Raw genomic sequence first — 11,119 nt, forward strand, 5'->3', positions numbered from 1 at the left:
AGGACACAGTTCTTGAGGACTGGTAAAAAAAGAAATATTATTGAAACTGAAAATAATTTAGACTTCAAAGAAATGTCAATTAACAATGTTAAAACATGGCAATACACAATTTTCTCAGGAAATACAGTGAGGTGAGACATTCTTAAGGGAAAGTCTGGAGACTATAGCAAAGCCCTACATGTATCAGCAGAACAGGTCCTCCTGGCCAACATCCCTCTTGTCTCCACATACCGCCTGGCAAGGCAATTCAGACTTTGCCACCTCTGAGCGTTCACATACTGTTTTTATTCTTAACTGTGAAGTTTTTCATGGAATAGGTAAAGAGCTGTATTTGTGCAGCACATTTGTGTGGACCTTACAGCCCTCACGTGAGTCTGCTGTCCACCCTCCCTCACACACGAAGCGAGAGCCCCAGTTTGTTTCCTTACAGTGAGCCTGCGCTCACCAATGCTAAAGAAACTGGTCACAGCCCAGTTCCCAGCCCTGGCCTGACAACTGACCACCCCTGATTTGGAAGGGCAGGGAGGGAGGTTGGTCCCCAAAGTCCATCAGTCCCTGAGGGTCTCCTCCGAATGTACCTAACGGGCCATTGTCATTCAGCCTGGGGAGCTGCCCTGGAGACAACCTGCTGGGACCAGAGCACACGACTGTCACCCTATTAGACTCAAACTGGTGTTTCCACTGGTACCAGCTCCATAAAATTATTTTGACTGTCAACATTTGTCTTCCAAGGTCTGTGGTGGTTCTTTAACAGCAGAGTAAGCGGCTGAGATGTGTTGGGTGTAAATGTGAGAACAGTTATAAATGTTATTCATCTTGAACAAATTACAAATAAATAAAAAGACAGAATCAGTACAGTGTTTCTATGTGCACACACAGCCATTTACTTTAAAACAGTGTGCATCAGCTGGCGTGTGTAGGGACACTGTAGGTTATTTGCTCAGGCTATGAAAGGGTTTGTGTGCTGTTAAAGAATTCTCTTAATTTGTGCTGACTGTTCCAATGAAAAATTCACTCCACTCTCCTCATTCTGGAGCCCGCAGGTGGGCAGTCCATCCCCCGAGATTTCTGAAAACCTGACTGGACAAGGTTCTGAACAACCCAACTGAGCACTGAAGTTAACTTGCTTTGGGTGGAAGGTTGGACGAGGTGGTCTCCAGCAGTGCTGTCCCACTCAGTTTTTCCTGTGATTCTGCAGTTACAACACGATGCTCCTGGCCATCCAATTGAGGGTTTAGCTTTCTGCCACAATTGGCTGAACACTGGATATGTCTGTCTTTGCAGAGTTCCTCTGGGAGGATGCCCTTGTCTTCTGGCATGCGCTGCCTCCTTTATAATGGCAGTTCTCAACCCAGGCATGCCTGAAAGGCAGGGAGATGGACTGCAGAGCATGGCTCTGGGTGGCACTCCTTCGCCGACACACACACAGCAAGGACTTCAACTCAGACCTGAAGCTCTCGTTCAGCCAACAGTAAATGAAGGGGTTGTAGCAAGTGCTGCTCATGGCAAACCAGTGAAAAGCAAAGTACAGAGCGTTGCTACTGTGGATGGCCCTACAGGAGATCAACACCACGTAGCAGTTCAGGGGGAACCAGCATACTGCAAACACAACCACCACCACCATCAGCATCTTCAGCGTCATCTTCTTTTTCCGTTGATGGGCATAGTATTGCTCCATGGTGAGGTCCCCAATGGCATTTCTCAGCCAGAGCTTCTTGGCCACCATGGTATATGTGATGGAGATCACAAGTAAGGGCAGGACATACAAGAGAACAAAAGTAGTCAAGTCCAAATACTTCCAGAAAAGATCAGCAGGAGGAGGGAAGCTGGGGAGGCAGACCATTCGTATGGTTCTGTTCCTGAAGACCAGAGAGAAAGAACTGTCAGTTCCACTACCAGATGCACACAACACCTGGAGGACATCACAGACGTTCTTACAACATTTCAGCAAAGGCACAGATAGCAGAAGTCACCCAGTAACATGGCCAAGTGCCACTCAGTCAAAAATTTTGCTTTAAGTTTGACCTTTGGTCCCAGTGAAGATATTTTAAACACAACCCCAGGAAAAGAAAAAAACAATTCATATTGACATCTGTGCTCTCTAATGATGAAGAGCACCTCTCCTCTCTGCCTGCCTCAAATTACAGGGCTGAATCTCTGAGCCAAAATCAACTAATGAACAACCCTGAAAGCAATTCCATTGATTTCCATTGTCCTTTCAGGAGAAACACAGTGCCAAGCCAAAGAAAAGGAAGACTTCTCTGATTCACCACACTTTTTTTTAATAGCACAGATGGAGAGCTGTGTGCCTTAGAATCTGTGCGACTTTGATTAAGCTGCATATGTCGTATTAAAAAAAGTACTGTGTAAATGTCTTACCCGATATAAAATCTTGTCAAAGTCTGATAAATGGCATGAGGCAGTGAGAAGCAGCTGGCCATAACCCATATGATAATGATGCAAATCCCTCCTTTCACCATGGACATGCGCGGCTTGAGAGGGTGCATGATGACCTGCAGAGAACAACCAAACCTGAGGATTTACAATGTCCTCAACTGATAAAAATGAGCTAAAAGCTTTAAGAAAAAAAGTACACATCTTTGCTTTATCCATGTCCAGGAGCAATCATTTCACACTGATCACTGAGCACGAAGCAAACAGCGTGTGAGCTTTCCAAGACAGCAAGGAATACTCAGCAGAGATGTGAAGCATGGCACAAGTTGAAAGCCAAGAAGCTGTTCTGACTTGTGCTATAGGGAGTGCAAAAAGTCCACTAATTACTACAGACAAGGTCTCCAGTACAGGTGGCAGCCACGATGCTCACAGCTTTTGGCATTAGGTGGGCTTGCAAGACAGTGACAAGATGCTGGAAAACCACAGCTGAATGTCACCTTTGGCCAACATAGCACTGACAAACTCGAAGGCTGGTCTCCTGTGTGTTCCTGGTTTGCGCCGTGCAGTACTGCCTACGGCACGGTGCAGCCCCGGTGTTTGCTGCCGAGGTAGCTGCTCTATCTGACAACGTCTTGGTCACTCTTGGAGCCTCACGTTGGAGTTGGAAGCGCTGCAGCAGCTCTGCATCCACCCCAGTGTTAAGAGGCAGAAAGGAGAGACCCATTTTACAGGAGAGAAAAGAGCCAGAAAAGGCAGAGTTGTGCAAGGGCGAAGGTTCCTGCTGGCCCAGTGCCCAGAGCAGAGAAACACGCTCAGTGTCACACATCAGCTTGGCTTCTGAGATTGAGATGGTTAGGTATCTGTTGAGCTACATGCACCACGGGTGATTAGATTATGCAATGAAACAATAATTAAAACTAGACCTATCATGGTACCGAAATGATCTCTTGACTGATGAAGCCTTTGGTATTTTATGCATGTCTTTTCTAGTCTCATTATAAGTATTTCCTTAATCGAGCTTCTGCAACTCCCCTGGGGCATCTGTACTGCTCAGGACTAGCAATATTTTTTAAAGGCAAGTGTTGATTTCTCTTTGGTCAGTGACATCTCCTTACTTCTATTTTTATCTCCTTGGGCCATACTCGCCAATTCCAGTTCCGAGGAACCTACTGAACTGAATTTAAAGGCAGGCATTGTGTTTGCCCTTAATTAAACAAACACTTCTTCATATCTAGCCATGTTTTGCAATCAACCCAGAATCCACTGATTGAAAGGAATCATTATCAAAATGCTTTGCTTTCAGGAGCTGCAGAGTTGCACATAGAATGGGCAAACTACCAAACTCTTTGTGATAAAAAAGACAGAAATGGATGATCTATACTCCGACAGTCACTGTAATTTTCTGACACCAGATGGAGCACATCCCAGATGATCAGAGTAGAATCCGTGATTGTTTGGAACTTCGTCTAGCCATGTCATTTATCATGTGAAATTGCTTTTCAGTAACAACCATTTCCCTGATTCCAACGCTGCGAGAAAAATATAGAGTCTGCCTGAGAGCCACCTTGTAGGATCTGCTCTGCCTGTGCACAGCATTTATCAGCTTCAGCAAAACTACAACCTGGATTATACTTCAAGGAAACCCTTCAGTTTGCACTCATTGCTTGACCTGTAAGGTTTCCCTGGTTGACATTCACCAAAAAAGTACCAGGACAGAGGGAGGAGAATTTCTCACCTGGAACTGAAAGAGCTGACACAGTTCTCTCTACTTCCAGTCTTGGGCATTACAAAATAATGGGGCAAGCCTAAAAATTGTGAGACTCTTCACAAATAAATGCTGAGAAAGTGCACTGGCTTGCTGGTGTTTGGACTTGGGAATATACTCCCACGTGTTTTCAGGGCCGTGTGGCACAGAGTGCCGGCGGTGGGCAGGGGTCCCTGGAGACCATCTGCTCCAGCTCCCTGTCCAAAGCAGGACCAGCCAGCGCCGGCTGCCAGGTCTGCTTCTGGTTGGGCTTGAATATCCCCAAGGACAGAGACTCCACAAGTTCTCTGGGCAGCCTGTTCCAGTCTTTGATCACCCTGGCTGCAAAAAAAGAGGGGGGTTTTTTGTCCACTGCCTTGAAAGCCAGAGTTCTCCCTTCCACTCCTTGATTCCCAAGACAATGCAGGTTTCCAGGTACTGGGATTTGAAGGGGGGGAAAAATATGTATTTATTGCCTTATTTTGTAGCAAACTTCGGGGTGATGTACATCGCATACCTGATGTCGATCCAGAGCGATGGCAGCAAGGGTCAGCACAGACACGTGAACGGAGCAGTACTGAACAAACCGGCTTATGTGACACATCAGCTTTCCAAAAACCCAGGTACTGCTTACAAACCGCACCTGAAGAGGAGACAAAATTGGATTTTAAAAGTGTGCTTTATCTGAAGAGTAGCAAATGGGCTTCCCTGGAATATGGTAAGGAAGAAATGCTTTAATGTAGTTTCCTTAAGCTTTGTAGATTCATTATACTTAGTTTTTCTGGGGAAATAGTGACCGTGCAAGAGGCTCCGAAACAGAATTGAGATCAATTATACTGAACAAACAAATCCACCTGAGTAGTGCTCTGTGCATGTGTTTGGCTGTACATGTGTATACGTATAACATGGTCCTTCTGGAAAATGTAAAGAAATCTTAGCTCAGCTCCTTAATGAGGCTCTGCAGGGAAAAACAGGAGCTTGCCTCCTTAAAAACCAGCTGCAGGTTTGAATTTGTGGATGCTGAAAGATGCACAGGTTCAAAACTTTGTGAGGGAAGCTCATGGAAGAAAATATCATTGAGGGCATTGAAATAGTGAGGTGAGGTAGCAGCGCTGAGTTAGGGACTGCCTGTCTGCGGAGCGGGCGCTGCCGCTGCCCAGGGAGGTGATGCTTTGCCCGGCTTTCTGCAGGGCAGGTTGTTCCAAATAACAGTTGTCATCTCACCCCCTTGTTATTCCTGACTGCACAATATTTATTCTAAATTAATATAACTCACTCTGGAAGCAGATTAAGCTAGTTTGAAATAAAGCACATTTACTACAAAGCATCTGTCCACACAGAAAATTAGCCTAGATTAGCTAATCTGTTTTCAATTAATTTAATAATTTCCCCATGAGAACTCCAGGGACTCTGTCACTGAAACCCTAGCAATTTGCTGGTTTTTTGAAGCTGATGTGAAGCTCTTTCCCAGGAGGGATTACAGTTATTTAATTACTTGTGCCTGATGTGTGGCTGTAGTGCGAACACACGAGGGCACTGTCCTTTCCCTGAACAGACCAAGGGATGCAAATCCCAGCAGAGCAGGGCAGAGAAACCCACCAAAGAAACAGGAGCCATTTCAGAAAAAGTAAATTCACACCTATAATTCGGGAAGTGCTCTTGGAAGGCAGAAAAACACTATGGATGTTCCTCGTCCAGGAGGCAAAAGGAGAGGGGGGAGAGCCAAAAAGAAACTCTGGGTGTGAGCTTGTTCCTGGCCCGTTCCACACACGTGTCCACAGCTCTGACAGGCACAGACACCAGCAAAGCACAGACAAGGCGGATGCTCACCAGTGTGAAGGGCGTGTTCAGGGTGGTGATCATCACGTCGGCGACAGCCAGGTTGACAATGAAGAGGCTGGGGGCCGAGGGGATCCTCTTGTTCTTGACCACCACATGGCACACCAGGATGTTACCAAAGAGCGAGATGCAGATGATGACGGAGTAGGCGACTATCAGCAGCGCCTTCACCGTCTGGCTCTGGGACTCACCCTCATACTTGGTCCCACTGTCAAAGTCCCCCAGGTCCTCCAGGTCCAGGTCGCTGTGGAAGAAGGATCGGTTAGGGAAGCCGTACAGTGCAGAGAGGAAGTTGGTCGTGTTGTGATTCTCCGCTCTCCAGAAGGGCTTGGAGATGTACTGCAAGGGGAACCACGCGTGCCTACTCATGGCTCGGGAAGCAAAGCTCCAGTGCTGCCGGGCCCCTGGGCCAGTGGCACGTTCCTCTCCACCCTGGCAGCTCAGGTGCTAAAGTCGGCGGTTGCAGGGGGGAACACACACACTTGCATTTTAAAAATGTGCCCCGTGGTTGCAAACTGTGTGAAAGAGTTCATAAATGGGTCCTTCTCCCCGTGATGATTACATGTGAGTTTTGCTCCAGGGACTCTCCAGCTGCTGGTCTTTTCCAGTCCCATAAGTCCAGGTACAGAAGCTGATTCAGAGGCTGAAATATCAGAAATCCCCAGACACTTTCTCTCTGCACCTATGAAGAGATCCTAGTGAATATTTCCTTTTGGGCACTGCTCTGCTTCTCTCCCAAAACTTCTCCTTGGAAATCTGTTTTATCAGTTTCCCACGTAGTCCTTCATCTGTCAGGTCTCTGTTTCACAAGAGTTTTCAGAGCTTGTCAGAATCAAAAAAGCAAGGGCAGCCTTTCCCTTTTCTTTCCATCCTCGAAGTGTCTCTGAGCTGTACACTGAAGCAGCTTTGCTCAGAGACTGAGTGGTCCCTGCTTTCCCTGTGCTATGTACAGCCTGCCAGATGACACACCGCGTGGGCAGTAGCCAATGGTGTATCTCTTCCCAGTTTATCCCAAGGTGTATTGCAACCCCACACAGAGACGATGGGAGAGTCTGACATGTGCAGATCCATCTGAGCAGCAAAATACAGAGAGTGGATGTGCTCTGATCTTCCCCATCTCCTCCCTCCTCCTCCTCCTCTTTTCTGGGTAGTCAGCACAACAGCTACATGGGATGAAGCATCTTTGCTAATTTGCATCATCTTTACTAATTTGCAGCATCTTTCTTTCTCTCTGTTCCACAGTTTCATCAGACAGAGAACATCCGAGGATTTCCACCTTCAGAGACTCCCAGCTTTGTGTCTGGCACTGTCCCCTTCTCACTCTCCCGTGGGGTGGGGGAGTGTAAAAAGTGAAATGGAACCTGCAAAGGAGAGCAGAAGCAGCCTGTCTCCCCAGGCTGGGTTACCACAGTCTGAGTAGGGACACGCATTGAAATTCTTGTCCGTGAAGAGGTAAAGAAAATGCTTTCCTTACTGGAGCATTGAGCTTGCAAAGCCAAATAAAATTGCCCCTACAGGTCTCTGCAGATTATATTTCATATTTGTGAGGTATGTAAAGACCTCATAAGAGGGCATAAGAGAAATACTGCGGATACAAGGCTGTTACATTAAACATTTTCCTAATGCAAAAGTTCCCATCACGCTCCAAAGGTGCACGTTTTGGTTTCTTGTCTGCGTCTCTGTCCGTCCTTCCCCGAGCTCCGCTGCTGTGCCAAGCACGGGTCCCCCACCCCGGCGGGAAAGGCCATGAGAGCAGCTGGAGAAAAAGCGGCTGCTTGAAGCTGCTCCCACTTTTGAGCCATTTCTGCTTCAGAACACGCAAAAGATCCACAGAGCAACCCACAGGGAAACCAGCCGTGGATCCCAGAGCATCCGCTGTCCTCCCCAGGGACCGCGCCACAGAGCTGAGGGAGCCAAAAACCCAAAACAAGGTCTTCTGCCTTGAAAAAAAAAATGTCTCGGCTTTGCTATGCAGAGTTGAAAGCAGCTGGAGTCAATGGGAACTCTCAGTGCTTGAGTCTTGTCCAGAGGGAGAAAATTCAACAGCTGAAATTCCCAAGTCTAAATTAGGAAAAAAATCATTCAATATGCCTGTTGCATCAGGCAGCTTTTTGAAAGATTCCTGTTCCCTAGAGAAGCTGATAGTTTACACTTTTCTGTTTTAAATGCAGGTTTGATAATTAACAGAAACAACAAGATGTATATCAATTCCTGGATTTTTTTCTTTCACTCAAAAGTTGTGTTATAAATAAGAGTTTGGACAGTCCTTGAAAGTCATGACCTGGGAACTTTTTACTTTTAAAGCACTGAGGACGCTGTAATCCTCTTCATTTGCAGTGACTAGTACTGATTTTGTGACACAGAAAATGTGGAATGAACGGGCACAGAAATGTCATGGGACATGTCAGGGACTTGATAACGAGACTTAATAAATAAATCATGTTTAGCGAAAATGGAGTGAATACCCCAGTAATTAGTTAAATAAAGCAGCTCTGTAATTCAGACAGATGTAAGAATTCAAAATCACAAATATATGTAACTTACTGTGCAGAACAGCCTGAAGTCGTGGCAATGGTGAAGGGTGCAGCAGACTGTGTCCGGGAGGGCAGGTGGCTTTGGCACACCCAGACCTGCCGAGCAGGAGCTTTCAGATGTTCATACACAGGGACAGTCCATCGATACTGGACTACGACTCCAAGTTTGGATGTCTAAAGAATCAAGGAAAATTATTTAAGACAGTTGAGCCTTTTGGGCCTTCACTTCTGAGAGGACTAGCAGGAGAAGAGCCTTGTACCTCTCCCAGTAACCTGCTCTGCCTACTGTGGGACTCCAGCAGGAGAAGCCAAGCCCTAGCTCAGCAAGTGAGCGCACAAACTCCTTTCCTGAAATCCTTACACCTGTTTATTCATTCTGGGAGGTCCCAGAAGACCACTTGGGAAAAAGAACCTCCAAGGTGAGGACTTATTGCAGAACATCCTTATCCAGCAGCTTACACTGCGTCACTGCAAATCTGCTGCAAAACTTTCTTCCCCGCTAATAGGGTTTGCGGGGAGATGGACAAATTTCTTTGCACGACCTTTAAATGCATGTGAAATTGCTAGTTCCTTCTATTGTCAGGCTTGTCAACACTCTTAGATGGGCAAGAGTCCGTTATTAAGAGAACATATTATACGGAATGAGCTCCGAAGGAAAGACAAACCCTATTCCAGCCAATTACCATGAAGTGAAACAGGATTCTGCTGCTGCGAATGAGCTGAGTGCAGCCGGGTGTTCCATCCTCACTCGCAGCCGGCTGAGCGTGCTCAGGCTGAGCTCCCAGAATCGACACAGCGCTCATTCTACAGCCGTTTCCATCTGTTCTCTCACCAGGTTTGGCCTCCACGTTGCTCAGAATTACAATGCATAAAGCTCTGGATGCTCCTGACTGTGCCCAGGGGCCGATTTCAGCCAACAAACCCCACGTGTCATTCAGTGAGACCAACACTTGCCCTCCGGTCTTAAATTGAGCCATGACATGGGCCACCAGCTCTGCCACACAGCACCTCATGCCGGCTCATAGCCACAGAGATGTGGCATCAGTAAACAAAGAGATAAATGACTCTGTAATGAGAAGATGCTCAGCTGAGAGGGAGTGGATTGAGCACAGCTTATTTAGCCATGCCAAAGTGAACATCACTAATTGCTTTTAGGTCCTCCTTGAAACTCTTAATGGAATGGATGCCTTGAGGTAAACAGACACTATAGAGTTTTATTGTCTTTTTTCCACAAAGAAAAAGAATCCTCTTTGTGGGGAAAAATGTGAGAGAAAGGTGCTGGGTACAGACTGTCTATCTGCCAGGTACTTAATTAAATCTCCCTAGAATAGTACTTGGGCTTTTATTCTCACAGCTTTCCTGAGAGGCGGTGAAATCTGGTTCCCATTCTGCAGACAGATGATCAGATGACCTGTGTGGGATTAGCCAGGACACCGATCCTTGAGTTAGGACCTGAAAAGGATTTCTTTGGATATGCTGGAGCAGCCTGTCCTTGTCCATACCAGCTCTCTTATGCAGGTGTCTTTGGAGAAGGAGATGTGTGTAAGTCATCACATTATCTCGCCAAACAGACACTTTTGCACTAGACGTGATTTCTCTAATGTATCTGCAATTATTTCTAATTCATTGTGCCAGACACAGCAGAGATCAGCTGTGGTGCAAATAGGTCACCCACAGCAGAATGCTCAAGTGGATTATAGGCATTTAATTCAAAGCAGTGGGAAAATACAAAATTATATTCTAAAATTTCATGTTCCCTGTGACTATCAAATGGCTGTAAAGTAAAACCAAGGTGAAGTAACCAAGGGACACACTATCAGTTCAGGACATGACGTTTGACATGTGCCAATCCTGAAGACTGGCTCATGACAAGGAAAACTGGATTGATACAACAGAGACAAGACATGCAGAAGAGGCAGCAAATCCTTGGCAATACGGCAGCTGCTGGTCACAGTCCATCAGGAGGCAGAAACAAGCACAGCCAGGGTCAGGTAATATTGTGTTTTTTTCCTTTGCAGAGGATTCAATACCAGGGGAAAAAGCCAGACAGACTGTTCCGGAGCCAAGTCCCATCGGCAGAGGCAGGTGAGTTGCTGTGGAAGCTTCTGTCATGCCTTTTCTTCCTCAGTTTGAGGAAAACCCCTCTGGGAGGATGGGAAGATGCACTAGACTAAAAAATGCTCTGAAATTTCTGAAAAATAACCAAAAACCCCTCCTGGTCTGATTGTACTAGCAGCTACCAATGTGCAAAGGGGAAGCAAGAGCCCTGTTCCTTTAATAAGTGATGCAGAAGATAACATTATTTGAAAGCAAAAGGGAAATAAGCAGCCTTGAAATGCTTCTGGACTCTGGAGGCAGGGATGACATGAGCCCTGAAACCCACAGCTGCAAAACCCCTCCTTGAACAGCAGCTTTCTTTTTCAGAAAATGACCAGAGCATTGGTGGTGTTCTGCAGGTTGTATTTGTATTCTAAAAATGATGTTTTTTCACTGAAAATCTGAATGAAAGCCAGGACATAAATGTAACCAATGCCAATCTGAAATTTTAGCTATGGACAATAAATTTTCCCCCATTCAATTAGGAAAAAAAAAAAAAGTATTTTTTTCT

The 11,119-nt window shown here is 46.1% G+C and overlaps 1 protein-coding gene across 1 annotated transcript; it reads right to left on the reverse strand.

Moving 5' to 3' along the window:
- Positions 1–1,208: 1,208 nt before the first annotated feature.
- LOC104525605 (probable G-protein coupled receptor 83) lies at positions 1,209–6,348 on the reverse strand. The gene is made up of 4 exons (XM_010168811.1): positions 5,969–6,348; positions 4,656–4,781; positions 2,380–2,513; positions 1,209–1,859 (listed from the first exon to the last, which is right to left on the reverse strand). Exons 1-4 carry the CDS (start codon positions 6,344–6,346, stop codon positions 1,235–1,237), a joined length of 1,263 nt encoding a protein of 420 aa, XP_010167113.1. The 5' UTR covers positions 6,347–6,348; the 3' UTR covers positions 1,209–1,234.
- Positions 6,349–11,119: the final 4,771 nt, after the last annotated feature.

The sequence above is a fragment of the Antrostomus carolinensis genome, unplaced genomic scaffold (assembly GCF_000700745.2).
Source record: "Antrostomus carolinensis isolate BGI_N321 unplaced genomic scaffold, ASM70074v2 scaffold2315, whole genome shotgun sequence".
Classification (NCBI taxonomy): Eukaryota; Metazoa; Chordata; class Aves; order Caprimulgiformes; family Caprimulgidae; genus Antrostomus; species Antrostomus carolinensis.